The sequence below is a fragment of the Physella acuta genome, unplaced genomic scaffold, assembly GCF_028476545.2.
Source record: "Physella acuta isolate Inbredline_101_S28 unplaced genomic scaffold, ASM2847654v3 ptg000474l, whole genome shotgun sequence".
In the NCBI taxonomy this organism is placed as follows: Eukaryota; Metazoa; Mollusca; class Gastropoda; family Physidae; genus Physella; species Physella acuta.
Genome location: NW_026731993.1, coordinates 54,580 through 73,905, shown reverse-complemented (window position 1 = coordinate 73,905; position 19,326 = coordinate 54,580). Strand labels below are relative to the sequence as shown.

The following is a 19,326-nucleotide window of genomic DNA, read 5'->3' as shown; positions in this document are numbered from 1 at the left end:
GGAGGTTCAGCTGTGTAGCTGGCTCACTCGCGGGGTGGGGAGGGGGACAGTGACCAGCACACGGTTGGGAGTGATTTAAACAAAACAAAAAATAAAAAAAAATCTTCAAAGCGTTTTAACTAGGCCTAAATCAATAATTTATTTACTTCCAGCACTAACATAACCTCGCGCCAATTTATATGTGTTGGATTCTGGTTATAATTTTTTTAATGTAGATCAACCCAAATTACGAACTCATGATCTGAAATAAATTAGAAATGATTGATTAACTCTGTCTTTTAAATAAGAGTAAAGGATAGTGTGACATCAATGAAGAAAAATGATATATTTTATAAAACAAATGCAGGTCAAACCTTTTGATTAAAATGTAGTGGAATATATAGAGCTACTTGAGAAATTTGAGCTTGGGGGAGTTTATGTTAATGCATCTTTTTGCGTACTAACCTTCATATATAAAGTATATATATTATATAACAGGCCTACATATATAATGCATTCATATCACGGGTATTAGTTATTAGAACTTGCCAGAAAAATGCACGATTTTAGCGTACTCAGCTACCAACTTTTTCTGGATAAATAAACAGATTTTATTATATTTTACAATTAAACCTTGGAGGAACGGACATATTTGTAAGGTTGCCAGAGGCGTAGCGACGGGCGGGGGGGGGGGGGGGCTACATATGTGCCCGGGCGCCGACCCTAGGGGCACCAAAATAAGTTGGAAAAATTTTTAGCTACAGTTTTGAATTGTAAATATAAAAAATATAGGGGGGGGGGGGTCGCCAAATTGACTCTTTGTCCCCGGGCGCCGGTAGGGGTCGCTACGCCTCAGAAGGGTGCCTCTCCTCCATTAAATTTTGCCACATGATTAGCATTACCTACCTGGCCTGATAGATTTAGTCTGTATTTGCTGACGATGTGTCTTGGTCATCTGTTTGCCATTGTTGGAGACGTTGTATTTTACGTCTTCGCGGTAGTTTCCATACCAAGTTATCCATGATCTCCTTAAGTCTTGAGGAGATTTTTCCGCTAAGGAATTCTCAAATACAATTGCAACGAATAGGCCTACTTATTTTTTTTATGCGGAAAACGGACCGTAATATAACGAGGAATTACTATAGATACACTTGATTATATATATATACTAGGCATACTGCCTAGCTTCGCTTAGGTTTTTAAAAAACATTTGAGAATTTGAATACTTAATTATTTAGCGATGGATAGGGTGTGGAGTGCTTTAAATTTAAACAGTAATGCTAACTTTAGAAAAATGTGGTTGTTTGTTGTTTAAATTTTTTCGCAGAATATGTATTGGAAAGTACGCAAGGTATAACTAAAATGGAATTAGAACTACACAGGTTCCATGAACAGTATATCTCATAATTTATATTACATTGCCTTTTAAAATTAATGTATTTATTTACTTAGGAAACGTAACTGAATTAACAACTTAATTTTGTACTAAAACAAATGCTATACTTCGTCATTTTCTGTTTCTGTTTAAAATAGTACACAATTATTTGAAAAATAATAATTTTAAAAACGTTACCTCCCTTGAAAACTGAACGTATGACGTATGTTTTTGTTTACTTTTTTAAAACAATCAGTTGCTATGCTTATATAAGAAATTACGGCATATGAACATATTTAACGACTATGATGGCTGTTTCCGACGGGAATAAAGTTTTATTGTTACACTCCAGGGTTGGTCTACGACGTCACATAATATTAAGGGGATCGTTCGTCAATTTATTTATATATATATATATATATATATATATATATCTCATATAAGGAGAATTTTACTCACGGTCATTTTTTAGCCCTCGTCGAGGGCTTTGAGTCTGACCAACAGTTTTTCCATACGGCCTAGTCATCTATAGTAGTGTATGCAAAAAATTAGCATTATGTACAGAGGTATGTACCCTAAAATTTGCGTAGAAATTACCTTGTTTTTGTCATAAAATACAAAGATTATATAGGGAAATAGAACTGGTCAGTTTTGACCCCTTTACGAAGTTTTCCCAGATATGCCGAGTTTTTTGTGACACCCCATGCGTCCTCCTACCACCTCACAAAATTTCAAGGGGGGTAGTCGGAGGAATTTGTTTTTCGTAATAGAGCTCATATAAAGAGAATTTCACTCGCGGTCACTTTTTAGCCCTCGTCGAGGGCTTTGAGTGAAACCGACAATTTTCCCTAAAGGTCAAGCCATTTACCTAAGAGTATGCAAAAAATTAGCCAGATATACTGAGTTTAAGTACCCTAAAATCCGCGTTGAAATGACCCTCTGTTTTTCCCATAAAATACAAAATTATATAGGGAAATACAACTGGTCAGTTTTGACCCCTTTACGAAGTTTTCCCAGATATGCCGAGTTTTTTGTGACACCCCAAGGTGTTCTCCTACCGCCTCACAAAATTTCAAGGGGGGTCGTCGGAGGAAATTTTTTTTCGTAATAGAGCTCATATAAAGAGAATTTAACTCGCGGTCACTTTTTAGCCCTCGTCGAGGGCTTTGAGTGAAACCGACAGTTTTCCCTAAAGGTCAAACCATTCACCTAAGAGTATGCAAAAAATTAGCCAGATATACTGAGTTTAAGTACCCTAAAATCCGCGTTGAAATGACCCTCTGTTTTTCCCATAAAATACAAAGATTATATAGGGAAATACAACTGGTCAGTTTTGACCCCTTTACGAAGTTTTCCCGGATATGCCGAGTTTTTTGTGACACCCCAAGGTGTTCTCCTACTACCTCACAAAATTTCAAGGGGGGTCGTCGGAGGAAATTTTTTTTCGTAATAGAGCTCATATAAAGAGAATTTAACTCGCGGTCACTTTTTAGCCCTCGTCGAGGGCTTTGAGTGAGACCGTCAGGTCTGCCCTACGGCCACGCCATTTATCTACAAACATGCCAAAAATTAGCCAGATGTAAAGAGGGTAAGTGCCTTAAAATCCGTTTCGAAATAACCCTCTGTTTTTCCCATAAAATACAAAGATTATATAGGGAAATACGACTGGTCAGTTTTGACCCATTTCCCGATTTTTCCCGGACATGGCGAGTTTTTTGTGACACCCCAAGGCGTTCTCCTACCACCTCACAAAATTTCAAGGGGGGTCGTCGGAGGAATTTTTTTTCGTAATAGAGCTCATATAAAGAGAATTTCACTCGCGGTCACTTTTTAGCCCTCGTCGAGGGCTTTGAGTGAGACCGACAGGTCTGCCCTACGGCCAAGCCATTTACCTACAAACATGCCAAAAATTAGCCAGATGTAAAGAGGGTAAGTGCCTTTAAATCCGTTTCGAAATAACCCCCTGTTTTTCCCATAAAATACAAAGATTATATGGGGAAATACGACTGGTCAGTTCTGACCCATTTCCCGATTTTTCCCGGACATGGCGAGTTTTTTATGACACCCCAAGGCGTTCTCCTACCACCTCACAAAATTTCAAGGGGGGTCGTCGGAGGAAATTTTTTTTGGTAATATAGCCCATATAAGGCGCCGGTCAGTCGAGGTCAGTTTTGACCCCCTCTCCGTCACCGGCTTTCGTGTTCTATCGCCCCGAGGCACCATCGTACCAATTTTGACGCGCCTGCGGCGCCGGGAAGTGCCCTATCGGGCACTTGACCACTTTGCTTTATATATATAGATATATATATGTGTGTGTGTGTGTGTTTGTGTGTGTGTGTGTTTGTGTGTGTACGTGTATGTGTTGTCGGGTGTATAGCTCACGACAACTTCAATGTGTTTTGGGCACGAAAGGGCTAAGTTGAATGTTTACCAGTCGCTATCCCATACATTTTTTTCAACTTTTGGTGACACACAATTGATATTAAGCCGTTGGTTTTCTAAACGTTGACTGTGTATAATTCAATATTTCTGTTTCGAACAGTGTTTCCTCCTGACTTTTTCTCTGGGGGGGGGGGGGGGGCACTTGAAATTTTCGGGGGGGGGGAAGGGGGGGACGGACTAAAGTTTCCGGGTAGGGAGCAGACACGATTAAAAGTATATATATATTCTATATAAATTCCATTTCGTTCGGGGTGGGGCCGTAGACTCTTTTCGGGGAGGGGGGGGGGGGGAGGGGGGAGGGAGCGCCCCCCCCCCCCCCCCGAAGAGATACCTGGAAGAAACTTCGGTTTCTAATTAGCTTTTTAATTTGTTTCTACCCCGTATGGCGACCCCTTACAGTCGGCGCCCTCGGCGGCCGCCCCACCTGAGTTCTATCATTGTGTAAATCTCTACATAGAGATACTTCCCTCGATACAAATATCACCCCCCCCCCCCCCCAAAAAAATTAACCGACCCCCTTTCACTGACCAGAGGCAGATATTCGCGACCGCGCGATCATATTTCCGTTGACGTCACGTGACCCGTGTCTTGTCAAAACACCCAATTGTTAGCACGGATGGGTGTGCGCGCGCCTTCTGCACACAGCGTCACATTAGCTAATGAACGTAAACACGCCAGTCGCCTGCTGTGGAAAAAAAATTATTTGAATGTCTCTCAAACAGACGGTCGTTCATCTAAAAGCTTCAAATTGTGAATAGTTTTTGTATTATTTTATTGACCCTATAAATTAACAAAAAAAATGCAAAATCCATAATCTTATAAATGAAAAACCACGAGCTTTCGCGTTATTTGTTCAAAGTTAGAGCACTCTAAGGCGAGTTTTGGAGAGTGCTTTTCTTAAAATTGCGTTGCTTATATGAGCCTAACTTTATATATATATATATATATATATATATATATATATATATATATATATATATATATATATATATATATATATATATATATATATATATATATATATATATATATATATATATATATATATATATATATATATATATATATATGTGCTTATACATCAGATATAGTCGTATAGTAAAGTTTCCATTTAAGATCTAACGGTCCATTGGGCAGATGAAAACAACATGATGCTTTTTTTTATCATATTTACAATAACAAAAATAAAAAATAAATAAACAGCAAAAAAAAAAAAAAAAAAACAACAAAAAACCACCGTTTGCAATCAATAAAAATCAACTATCGCTACATGTTAATATACTATCTAGAGTACAATGCAGGCCATTTTTGTGATACTTTATTTGCAGCGTCCTAATTCGATGTTGATCAAGGTTGGGCTATTTTCGGCACTTTGCAGTCACAAAGCGATGCCAATTTTTATTTTCTGACAGGCACTCAGGGCCAGCCTGGCAACCAGGAGGGGAAAAAATGTTCAACATAGAAGATCAGCGACCACCTAGAGGAAATCCTATGCCGCTGAAATCGGATTCTGTTGCTAGGCGACGCTTATCCGTATCAATGGCGATTGGACAATACCTCGCCAGTGATCGATAGCTGGCTTCCGGTTCCAGCTTGGGGCTCTTGCACGTTAATGGATGACTTAGGGATGATCTCAATTCTTGCACCGTTAATGGCTGAGTTAGGGATGATCTCAATTCTTGCACCGTTAATGGATGACTTAGGGATGATCTCAATTCTTGCACGTTAATTGATGACTTAGGGATGATCTCAATGTTAATGGCTGAGTTAGGGATGATCTCAATTCTTGCACCGTTAATGGCTGAGTTAGGGATGATCTCAATTCTTGCACGTTAATGGATGACTTAGGGATGATCTCAATTCTTGCACCGTTAATGGATGACTTAGGGATGATCTCAATTCTTGCACGTTAATGGCTGACTTAGGGATGATCTCAATTCTTGCACGTTAATGGCTGACTTAGGGATGATCTCAATTCTTGCACGTTAATGGCTGACTTAGGGATGATCTCAATTCTTGCACGTTAATGGCTGACTTAGGGATGATCTCAATTCTTGCACCGTTAATGGATGACTTAGGGATGATCTCAATTCTTGCACCGTTAATGAATGACTTAGGGATAATCTCAATTCTTGCACCGTTAATGGATGACTTAGGGATAATCTCAATTCTTGCACCGTTAATGGATGACTTAGGGATGATCTCAATTCTTGCACCGTTAATGAATGACTTAGGGATAATCTCAATTCTTGCACCGTTAATGGATGACTTAGGGATAATCTCAATTCTTGCACCGTTAATGGATGACTTAGGGATAATCTCAATTCTTGCACCGTTAATGGCTGACTTAGGGATGATCTCAATTCTTGCACCGTTAATGGCTGAGTTAGGGATGATCTCAATTCTTGCACCGTTAATGGCTGACTTAGGGATGATCTCAATTCTTGCACCGTTAATGGCTGAGTTATGGATGATCTCAATTCTTGCACCGTTAATGGTTGACAAGGATGATCTCAATTCTTGCACCGTTAATGGTTGACTTAAGGATGATCTCAATTCTTGCACCGTTAATGGATGACTTAGGGATGATCTCAATTCTTGCACCGTTAATGGCTGACTTTGGGATGATCTCAATTCTTGCACCGTTAATGGCTGAGTTAGGGATGATCTCAATTCTTGCACCGTTAATGGTTGACTAAGGAATGATCTCAATTCTTGCACCGTTAATGGCTGAGTTAGGGATTATCTCAATTCTTGCATCGTTAATGGCTGATTTAGGGATAATCTCTATAATCCATCGCTGATACCATTTTTTACTTTCTCGTATATACGTAGTATAGAGAAAGTATTGTAATCGTGCAAAAAAAAAAATCGAGATTTTTACAAATCTCGACGTTTTACACCTCACTGATACGGAAAAACATAATTTTGCAATCTTGTCCGTATGTCTGTGTGTGTGTCTGTGTGTCTGTGTGTCTGTGTGTCCGTGTGTAAACACGATAACTTGAGTACCGTTACAGCTAGGCTGGTGAAATTTCATATATAAGTATTTTATCAAAATCGTAGATCCGTATCAACTTTTGAGCGAATTCCGATAACCGGAAGTGGTACTTTTTCTACTTTGAAATTTTCAAAAGCCTATAACTTGAGTACTATTTCAGATAGATAAATGAAATTTGATATGTAAGTAAAAGATCTAATTCTCTACCTTCTGTCAAATTTTGAGTAATTTCCGTTGACCGGAAGTACTTATTTACGCTATTTCCGATTTCTCAAAAAACGCATGTAAATTTATAAAGTACTAATAATATTGCGCACTATTATGCGCTTTTTTATTTAGCGTTCACTTGGTGTGCATTTCTTTTTTCTACGAGATTATATTCTATTTTAAGAAATGTGAGTATTTAAAATGGATTAAAAATCATGTCTAGAAGTCTATATCCCGAGTTGCCATCCCCTGTAGTGTTATATTAGAATATTCGAGAAAGTTTAGGGGAGATCACTCCCGGTTTATTTTTTTTTTAATTCATACAAAACTTTTTAATAGCAAGCTTTTATGTAATAATGCACTAAAAAGGAGAAAATACATTATAGTCTACTATTTAAATAGCTTTTTTACTTTCTCGTATATACGAAGTATAGAGAAAGTCTTGTAATCGTGCAAAAAAAATAATCGAGATTTTTACAAATCTCGACGTTTTACACCTCACTGATACGGAAAAACATAATTTTGCAATCTTGTCCGGATGTCTGTGTGTCTGTCTGTCTGTCTGTGTGTAAACACGATAACTTGAGTACCGTTACAGCTAGGTTGATGAAATTTCATATATAAGTATTATATCAAAATCGTAGATCAGTATCAAATTTTGAGCGATTTCCAATAACCGGAAGTGGTACTTTTTCTACTTTGAATTTTTCAAAAGCCTATAACTTGAGTACTATTTAGGATAGATATATGAAATTTCACAAGTAAGTAGAAGATCTAATTCTCTACCTTCTGTCAAATTTTGAGTAATTTCCGTCGACCGGAAGTACTAATTTACGCTATTTCCTATTTCTCAAAAAAAACGCATGTAAATTTATAAAGTATTAATAATATTGCGCACTATTATGCACATTTTGTTTTGGCGTTTTTGGTGCGCAATTCTTTTTTCTATGAGATTCTATTCTATTATAAAAGTTTAAGTAATTAAAAATCATGTCTATATTCCAAGTTATATAAGAATATTCGAGAAAGTTTTGGGGAGATTACTCCCGGTTTATTTAATTATAACAAAGTGACCCGAGATAAAATGTGATGTTGGTAAAGTGACCCTTGGTTAGGTCAGTACAACGACTCACCAACCCATGCCATGTCAGTAGAGTGACCAGACAAGACATACATACCCAAGTAACTGTAGTTGGCTGGCCTGTACTTTGGGATGGTCTGCGTCGTTGACAACAGTTGCGTACGAAGGTTTTGGTCATGGGAAGTTCAATATATATATATATATATATATATATATATATATATATATATATATATATATATATATATATATATATATGTATGTATATATATATATATATATATATATATATATATATATATATATATATATATATATATATATATATATATATATATATATATGTATATATATATATATAAATATATATATATGGGGGGGGGAAGAATGGTGAAAAGTGGGATACCGATTTTACTACGAAACAGAAAATGTAGAACATCGTGTCCCACTTCACTTCTCTCCAAAGCTAGTTTGTGGCATAATTTAAAAATCTTTGCGGTAATTAGCAGAAAACATATAAAACGGATTCAGTACAACCATAAAATGAATACAGAACTTAACATAATAACCGGACAGCCAGGATCAAAGAAATGTTGACGATGTCCAGAGAATTGTGATGATACAAAATAATGTTTTTTTTAAAGGCATTTCTTTGGACAGCTCAAGCTAACGAATCGTAGCGCGTGTAGGTTTTTATTGATAATGTTTCGGTTCTAGTTTTATGTGTGTACATTGAAATTTAAGGATTTTGTAGCAACATCTCAAGGACTTTTCTTTGCTGGCAACTCACTCAACACTTCTATATATGACGCGATCTACTACCATTTAAAGAATATCACTACCATGAGCATTCACATCACAACAATACAGGCGATAATTACTTGACATAATGCCTATTATTTTCTTATTCAATATTCTTTCAACTACTATTCTCATAAAAATATCATTGATATCGGCATTGCACGAAGTATCTCTTACATTCTCCCTAGTCCGAACTCCCTAGTCTGCATACCATAACAACCCGTTACTAATTTCATCATGACGCACATACCTGCCTACCTACCTACATACCTACCTTCCTACTTCGTACCATCCTACTAACCTACCTACCTGCGCGTCATTATAAAATAATATTAAATACATCATTGTTATGATGTGTGTTTTATCAGGGTATTTCGGTGCGAATGGATGTTGGTGCGAGAGATATAATGAATGCATGTTTATGACGCGGATGAAATAGAGTGAAGTTTTGCGATAGGAACGGGTTGTTATGGTACGCATCAGGTCAAAGTCGACCCTCTCACAGCAGCCCTAACAACCATGTATAAATGTGTCATCTAGTCCATATAGGTCTTTGTGCTAAATGTATCTTTGCGCATTTTTCGGTGTGCGCAAATTTCTGTTTGCGCTTTTTTCCGGTTGTGTATTTTTATTTTTTCGCTTTTTCTGTTTGCGCTTTTTTCCAGTTGTGTATTTTTCACTTTTCGCTTTTTTTGTGTGTGCTTTTTTTCTGTTTGCGCTTTTTTCTGTTTGCGCTTTTTTCTGGTTGCGCATTTTTCTCTTAGCACTTTTTTCTTTTTGCGCTTTTTTCCGTTGCGCATTTTGTTTTGCGCTTTTTTCCCATTGCGCTTCTTTCTGTGAACCCCGTTGCCGACAAGCAAACTTTCGATCCTGAAAACAAAGGTTTAACTGAGGGGACATAACGTTGCGCATTTTGTTTTGCGCTTTTTTCCCATTGCGCTTCTTTCTGTGAACCCCGTTGCCGACAAGCAAACTTTCGATCCTGAAAACAAAGGTTTAACTGAGGGGACATAACGTTGCGCATTTTGTTTTGCGCTTTTTTCCCATTGCGCTTCTTTCTGTGAACCCCGTTGCCGACAAGCAAACTTTCGATCCTGAAAACAAAGGTTTAACTGAGGGGACATAACTCAAGCAATGGGACAATGCACTATAGATCAGCGCCAATAACATCAACTTAACTTTTTTTTAAAAATATAAATTAAAAAAGAAATAGCATATAAGCCTATATCTATATATTTAAAATAAGAAAACTGGTTAAAAGCACGTATTTTAAAAACATTGAAAATTCATAGAAGAAATTGATCGAAACATAAAGATACTACTAACGGAAATATAATTTTTTTAAATTTAAAAAACAGTGCGTTTTAAACACACTTCAAAAAATATTCTAAATAAGAATTTCATTGGGTAGAAATAGTGAAACAAAAAAAGCGGGTGGGGTGGGGGGTTCAGATAATAGTTGCCAATGTACATTTATGGAAGGGCTTTTCTATAGTTGAAAATTTAAAAAAAAAAAAAAAAAACTCTTTCAAACCTTACGGTCCCTGTGGGCAGGCAAAGTAGAGTTTCCCCACCCAAAGAAATAGAATTTATATTCAAAATATATCCCCCCTCCCCCGATACATTTTTTGAAAGAAACGCTACTAAATGGGACGTTTTACGGACTCAACTCCACATCATTATTGTTTATACTTAAAACGTTCTGCTGTAATGCAAATAGAAAAAAAAATATGCATTTATGCTTGATGGCTTAATTTATGTTCGTAGAATACTAAAGTTAAAGTTCAGCATTAACTAAATTATTAAGTTCCAAATAAAAAAAGCATAGGCTTGCTAGATGAACACCTTTAGTTTTAAAAAAATAAGTTGTTTCCCTTTTAATAGGAAATAGTTCTAGATCTACGTTTCAAAAATGAAATACATTAAAAATGCATCGGCTCTAAGGTCCAGTGTGTAAACTGGAAAATTCCAGGCACAAATTAATTATGGTTATGAAAACTAATTATTTACACTTAAAGCATGGTAATTTTCGAGGAAAAATTTGCAATCAGCATTGAAAATCTAGTCTAGATTCTGATCTAGGCATTAGGCATATGCTTTTTTTAAATTTAGGCCTAGCTTAGGCGTAGGAAACTCAATTTTCCGCGAGCCTATCAATTATCTGGCCACCTCATTTCTTTTTCTAAGACGCCATATTTGTTCGTTTTACTTTCTTGTTGATCAGTCTCTTTACCAGCATAAAAATGGGAAGGAAAAAGAAGAAGCAGATGAAACCGTGGTGTTGATATCCTTTTGATATTGATTAATACAAATAAAAGCGAATATTTGAATTAATATTTTATCATGTTGTATGCCTATGCCTTTATAAATTTATTTATTATGGAGGCTCTGCTGACTAGAAGGTTGGTTGGTCGCTCTGGCATGTCAATGCTCGGTAAACTCACTCTAGCTAGCCGCTAGGACTGCTAGAATCTAGATATCTAGATAGATTCTAGATCTATATAATATATAATCTAATAACTAGATCTAGTTTTGTTTATAACTTTATCAAAGAAGGCCTAAGTAACGAAACATCGTGGGGATTTTTTTTTTTATCTAGATCTAGAATACCAACCCAGCGGCTGATAATTTTGACATTTTTATTAGGCTAGCCGCTAGCCTACAAATTTTATTAGAGTACGGGAGGCCAATTTCCAATAGACCCAAGCAAGGGTAAAACTCCATTTTAGCGTATTTTATTCCCCGCCTCACGTTCACCTCCAGTTGAGCGTATTTTATAAACACAACTGAAACACAAAAATGCTGCGATGTTTATGATGTTACTGCGCATGCGTGTGTTTACAACCGTAGACCTAGCCTCAACCCTAACCCTAGCCATAGGTAACTGCGCAGGTGCAGTACTATCTTTTGTCGACTAAGTGGAGACGTTGGGAGAAAACTCTTTTTCCGAGTAGATCTAGTCACTTCGTAAATTTTATTATACAAAATGTCAACAGAAATGGCAGAACTCTGATTTAGGTCATGTGGTTTAAAATAGCATTATGTTATTTAAAAATTTTAAGTCTAGATCTATATGCATAGTCTTGTAAACAAATAACTATCGATCACATAGTTCCCGTCCAGCCAATCAATGTTTGTCTTACAAATCTAGGCTTGATGAAAATAAATACAAATATAGACTCAAAAATATTGTTAAGTTCTCTGGATGTGCAACTTTTATAACCTTGATTCTGAATTATTTTTAGATTCTGAAGTCAAAATATAGGCCTTCAAAGAACAAATTTTATTTTATCCATGGAAGGATTCTCTCGTCAACTCTGTGGCCTCCAATTAAAATACTAAAAGAATAGCTAGAAATATCTATATATATAATTCTCTTCTTCGAGCCGTTAGAAAACAAGCTGCAAACGCTCTCCCTACCTCCCCACCCCTACATGGTTTTAGTGAGCTGTGTTCACTCTAAATGTTTACAAGCAGAGCCAACGATTTTAAACGTAGGGGGGGGGGGGGGGGGGGTTATGGTCCTTAACGAGCTACTTATAGTGTTTTAAAGAAATATTTTCAGTGTCAGCGTTGGTACTGTCGAATTCACAAATTATGAATTATTGAAAATTAGAAACAACTAAAAAGCGGCGTATGTTATGCCGCGGGCCGGCTCGTATAGTTTATAAAAGTCATTTATAAGCGTTTAGGCCTAACCATCGCGATAGCATTTTTAGAGATAGAATTTAGGCCCTACTAGATCAAGCTAGAATCTATTAATTTAGTCATTTAGAATAATTTAGTGTAAATTTACTAGTCTAGATTACTAGATCTAGAATTGTAGTTGGGCAGCATTTCTTCATATTTTATTATTTAGGCCTACTCACTAGAAATTTATTTGGCCCTTGATATTCCTCATCCCAAGTTGCTAATTGTGCATACATGTATGTAGGTTTAGTAGTTTACGTTTTTTTTAATTAGATTAGGCCCATAGATTACACCCCAAGCTGAAACTTTCAAGAGTTACCTAACTGCAAACTTAGCACCTGTGGTGTGTTGATTGGTCGTCCAGACATGCCTACTGTCTCGCTTTTTCACCTAAAAAATTATTTGTTCTGTCATCCCGATTTCGACTCAGTTTCTTCCGATTTAAAAAAAAAAAGTTAATAAAGAATAGTAATAAATTGAATTGATTTCATTTTGTAGTTTACTTAGAATATTTACAAGTATCAACTAATACTAGATCTACATCTACTAATAGATAATGTGGACAATCTAGCTACTGAGCGTTCTTTTTAGTATTTGCAATTGAATTGTAGATTTAAATTATGCCTTAAAAACATGCAGGGAGAAAAATACAATAAAATCATGACTAATGCTAGTTTTTAGATCTAGATAGTAGTAGTAGATCTACTAGATACTGAAATAGTGGATAGTGTGAATACTGATCTATCTTGTATTGTAAGTTGTAACTTAACTAATAACTACTATTATGAAAACTTAGTAAGAATTAACTATGACTTTTACTAGGTAGATCTAGGTCTTAGCTCTTAACTTTTATATTTTATATTACATTTGATGCCTTAAGCATTTGTTATTCATATAGCTTAGAATAAAGCAAGGCACAAATAATCAAATTAATGTTATGTCAAAGCTATGGTTTTTATTGGGGTGGGGGCGCTCAGGTTAATGGTTAATTTTTTTTTTAATGTAAGCTGACATTAAGCAGTATTTAAATGTAGCCTTGAGACTTATTAAAAAGACGGCTTATTTTTCAACCACAGCACTTTTTTTAAAAAGTTATTTAAAAATAACCACTAGCGTTAAAAAATTCAGGTGTGCACAACAGACTTTACCACACTGAACAGGTCATTGGCATAAAGTGTTAGCTCAGTTGCCAAACTGCCTCAGGGGTGTCATCCATTGGTTATGTGACCCAGAAAGTCCCAGGCTTCCCATGAAAACTATGACATTTATATACATTTTTAAAGAGCACCCTACAGTATGCTACTACAATCGTCGACTAAATTGAACGAGATGTGACACCTGCCTGTTTTCATACATCACACCATGGGGCTTCTGGGCTTTAGTGTGGACAAGGTTCACTTAAACTGAGAAAAAGAAAACCATGCTCGATTATGTCTAAATTTGACTGGATTAATAGAAATAGACAATTTTCTAGTTCCATTTATGACAGACTACTTACTTGCTAATGTTTGGCCTAAATTAATAAGAAATTGCTCACAAAGCAGTTTATGAACCACTTAGGTTAGACACTTGAATGTCATCGCTAAGTAGGCCTCTGCAGAAGTTTTATTCGTAGCTTCCCTTTATTTTCCCTGCTATTAATAGGCCTTCCTAGTCAGATTATATTTTCACTTTATTTGGATCAAAATATTCAATCATAATAGAACCTTCAACTTCAATATATATTTCTAACTTTTTAAATATTAAGCTGTTAAATATTCCACTCTCAGTAAAAATACTGAACATTTTAGTTCCATACCCAAGGTATTGGCAGTCAATTTGTAAAGAAAAATGTAACAGAACAAAAGAGAACCACGTCTAGAGAATGTACCTTTTCCACTTCAAACCTTCACTTTCTTTAACTTTCCATCAAGTATTGCAACAGAGAGTTTGATGATGAGAAAATATTGATCCAACATCAGAAGGCAAAGCATTTTAAATGTCACATTTGTTACAAAAAATTGTACACAGGTCCAGGATTGGCTATCCATTGTATGCAGGTATAGAATTTTTTAAAAATAATTTTGTTATATCTACAATTTGTGTTGTTTTCTGTTGGTAGCATTTAATGTTCAAACTGGAAAGCATAGAAAGTGTGTTTCAAAAAGGGAAATTGAATTTTTTTTTTTTTTTAAACATAGAGAAACGGTAAACAGTGTAATGTGTCAATTAAATTGCAAAGCTAATATTATTTCCTTCCTCTTTAATTGTATAAAGAAATATGAATGTTTCATTTCCTAAACATTTTTCAAAGCCTTTATTGCACTTAATTCTGTATTGTCTTAAATAACTGCATTACTGAAATTTAGAGTAAAAATGTATTTGTGTTATAAAAAAATATTGGTATATTCCAAAATTTGTATTGGTCCGGAATACTGAGGGTTCATTTTTTTTTTCAAACTAGTGTGAATTCAGTGGTGGTGAAAGTCCTCTGAATGAATTCTGTTATTATCTTGTTGGTACATTTGTTAATGTTTGTACTGTCATATATATATATATGAAATTTTTATTCTATGCATAGGTACACAAAGAAAAAATAGACAAAGTTCCTAATAGCCTACCAGGAAGAAATAATACAGAAATTGAAATATATGGCATGGAAGGAATTCCTGAAGAAGATGTTAAAGCACATGAAAAAAACAAAAGCAAGAAAAGTAGGTGTCAAGCCAGAGATTATTGAGGCATTTTGCATATGATATTGCTATTCATGTTTTTTTTTTTTTTAAATAAGTCCCTGCTTATTTCATAATAAAAGAGGAAAGACATTTTTTTTCATTTGTATGTTTGTTTTCAGTTGCAGAAGCTACTAGTGAACTTGATTCTGGTGATGATAATAGTAATCCACCCACCTCAGTTGGGGCTACACCAATGATGAATGGAATGAATAATATGGGTCAACCTATGCCTTATCCACCAGGCATGGGAGGAATGCCAAACCCAATGATGGGTGGAATGGGAGGTCCTATGGGGAACCCTATGATGAATCCCATGGGGCCAATGGGTGGTCCTATGATGGGGAACCCAATGGGAATGGGTAAGTTCCTTAAATCATTGCTTTACATGGTTTGTTTTTCTCCATTGAGAAAATGCTTTGTTTTCAAATTTCAATTTTAGAAATTTTTTATTGTACATAAAAAAAGTTTTAAATGTTATTTTGAAATGGCTTTCATTTTGTCTTCTAGGTCCTATGGGCCCAATGGGGTAAGTTGTATATTTTGTTTTACCAAAAAAAAAGATTGATTTTCTCATTTGGGTCTTCAAGATTAAATTTTAGGCTTATGTTTGTAAGAAAGAACACCACAGATACATATATTTGTTTTGAGACCATTATAATTTCTATTGGCTTATTTTAGGGTTAAAAAAAATAATAATATTGAGTTAAGGTAAAAAAAATTGGATAGATCTGCAGATGTTATTTACATTTTCATGACACTGTTTTTATTTCTCCAGAATGGGTGGGCCAATGAATATGCGACCTGGCATGAACAACATGGGACCTGGCCCCATGAATAACATGAATCAGATGAATGGCATGAACATGCAAAGACCTCCAATGACTGCACCAAATAGGCCTCTTTTCCCTGCTGCTGCTCAGGTACAATTTTTACTGTTTTATTGATCAACTTGTTAATATTAAGGTTTATTTACAAATCACTAATACTATTTTCATTGTTTTAGTCATCAGCATCTGGATCAGGCTCTTCAATGGGTACTGGTAGACCAACATTCCCTGCAGCTGCCTCTGTTGTATCCAGCTCAAATAGCTCAGCAACAATTACCGGTGCACCCACAATTAAGAAGCCGGAATCAACATCAGGTTTGACCTCTAAATTAGTCCACCCTGATGAGGATATATCACTGGTGAGTCAGCTTTTGTGTAAACTTTGGTGTCACACAGCTTTTTCATGAATATGGAAAAGGTTAGTGAGTATGGTACATTAAATGAATCATTTATTCCTGAAAAGAATTGTTACCCAATTCTGCATTGTGATCAGCACTAAATTTATCTCAGTTAAAAAAAAAAAATAACCATTTAAAATTTCACCTGTATCAATATTGCTGGCCATGTTTTAACTCTGTCTATGATTTCTGTGATACCAATTGGTCCAATACTATCTGCTAGCTTTTTCTTTTGTTTGTAATTGATGAAGACTTTTGATCTAAGCATCTTTGTCATCTGGTATGTTACATCAACCTTGTTTCCTTTTAATATTAAGGATAGGATAAGGGAAAATTTGCTTAAATTTAATGCTGAAAAGAAAAATCTTTATGAATTGCATTATTTCATGGATTTATCTAATTGGCAAAGCATCAAGTAATGTATGTTGCTGACATTTTATTTAAGTTTCTTTAGTGAAAGTAACATCTGACTCTTTTTCTCAGAGTCCTTTTTATAAAGTATACATTTTAGCATTCATATATTGAACTATGATTTTTTTTACTTGAATTAAGGATGATTTGTAAAAGATATTGATCTTTATTTCAGGAAGAATTGCGGGCTAATATGCCAAAATATCAAAAGTCATCTCCAATGCTAGATCAGTGTGTTAATAATGGCCCAATGCAGCCTAATGTCCCTATGAACATGGGGAACATGGGCATGAATGGTATGGGCATGGGAGGACCCAATATGATGCCAGGTAAATTGAGGGGGCTCTGTTAATTTTGCTAAAATATTAGCTCATTAAATTGTCATTTTCTGTGTAATTTAAACTTGCTTAATTCTCTACAGGTATGATGGGAGGTCCAAGACCAAACATGATGCAAGGTGGGCCTATGATGGGAAATATGATGAGAGGTCCAGGAAATATGAATATGGGTGGAATGGGGATGAATGGACCTCGAGGACCGATGGGGGGGAATATGAATATGATGGGTATGAGACCTAATATGGGGGGTTTTGGCGGACAGGGAAGTAGACAATTTAATTAAAGTATTTGTTACAGATAATTGAAACAATATGAGCTAAATTTACTTCTGCAAGATTTAACTAAGCACTGAATCTACATGGCAGTGGTCAGGACAGTGTGAGAAACTTGTGTAAAATTAGTTATTTAGTATTACAAGGTTAGTCTCTAAAAACTTGTATCATTGTTATTTTAACTGATGCTGGCAGCTCTTGACTTCTAAAAAAAAAGTATGTATATTATGATTTGTAAACTAGCTATAAATGTACAGTAAAAACCATTTTGGCTATTTGTTGGAAAGTTGATGGATTAAAAACTTAATTGCTAGAGGTTTGTAATGAAGAATTAACTAAGTTTCACTGTATACAATGCCATGAGTCATTATGAAACATTTGTAAATATGATGCAGTTTTTTAACTTGAAATTGTTTTGTTGATAGATAATTTAAATTTGTAATGTAAATATATCAAAGAATTACACTATTTCTTCATCGTCAAGTAAGTGGAATCTTATCTTAGCATGGGTCATCTTGTTTTCCTAATGAGGATTCCATTTTCCATACTGTCTTTTTCTTTTAATCAATAGCTAGTGATTTTTTCACTGAGTTCACCTGATGATTCAATAATTTGGTAATTCCATTCTTTTACTTCTCATCTCTGGATGAAATAAAGTACTAATAAAATGGAATATGACACTATTTCTAATGTCTTAAAAGAAACAAGTGCTTTAAGGCTATATAAGGTTAGTAATGAGCTTCATCTGGATTCACGAGTCCCTATTTCTGTCAGTTTACAGGCAAGTTGTCACAGCACCTTGTGCTGTTGGGTCCTGAGGCCCCCAACCATCACTGTAAACCAGTTAAGTCAATAGATTAAGCAACAGCCTGCCAAACTAGCAGTTTCATGTACTATAAAGTTTGAGTCTCCATCACAGTAGTTGATTTGTTGGTCACTTGGCATGCCAGATATTTATTCTTGGTTCTCAGTGATCTGGTTGGTGACTTTATTATCACTGTTTTTTGTACAGATTAGATTTACAAGACCTTGAGTAGCAACACTAAACACAAGGCAAGTGTGTCACAGTGGGTAGTCCTACTGTTGGGCAGCTCTAGGCCCCCACACTAGGTGGTGATACAAATGTAGAGGTGCATTTTTGTAAAGGAACATGGAAGCTAGCTTAATTTCTTTGTGTCACAGCAATTTAAGTATGCTGTTGGGCTTTCTACAGCCCCCACACAGTTGGCGACACTTATTGTTTAGCCATATTTTTGCAAAATGCATTACTAATCTTAGTAACTATTGAAGATTTTTCCTATATTGAAACAGAATGCCTATTGTGTAAGTCCCTGAAAGGGGTAGAGAATGAGACATGACAGGGTCTTCATTGGTGAGTACCACTTGCGGTAGGTGGTCTCAACGTTTAGTGTTTGCACATGCTTAGATCGTTAGTGATTAAACCACATTGTCTTGTTTTAGAAAAGTTAACATTTGTTAAAGGTAAGGATGCTGCTGCTTTTTTTTTTGGTCATTGTGTTCTGTCACTGGTTTCAGTGTCCTTGGTGGAAATTTTTCTCTTTTAAAATATCATACATTTCCTGATGTCATCTTTTGAAGATTCTAGGTATTATTTTAAAATGATTTTCCATAGATGTTTTCAGGGTTGATATTAGTGTAAAGAATGCATCATTCTTATTTATATACATAATTGAATAAAATTTTATGTCATGAAACAAAAACAAGCCTTGGTCCTTTTTTTTCTATTTTAGTCTTAGATTATTGAAGTTAAATGTAAATTCGCAACAGCC

At 35.5% G+C, this 19,326-nt stretch overlaps 1 protein-coding gene across 1 annotated transcript; it reads left to right on the top strand.

The window, feature by feature from the left end:
- Positions 1-11,051: 11,051 nt before the first annotated feature.
- Positions 11,052-19,251, top strand: LOC131943973 (BUB3-interacting and GLEBS motif-containing protein ZNF207). The gene is made up of 9 exons (XM_059304395.1): positions 11,052-11,170; positions 14,489-14,615; positions 15,137-15,269; positions 15,410-15,649; positions 15,798-15,816; positions 16,066-16,210; positions 16,294-16,476; positions 17,102-17,255; positions 17,348-19,251. Exons 1-9 carry the CDS (start codon positions 11,130-11,132, stop codon positions 17,545-17,547), a joined length of 1,242 nt encoding a protein of 413 aa, XP_059160378.1. The 5' UTR covers positions 11,052-11,129; the 3' UTR covers positions 17,548-19,251.
- Positions 19,252-19,326: the final 75 nt, after the last annotated feature.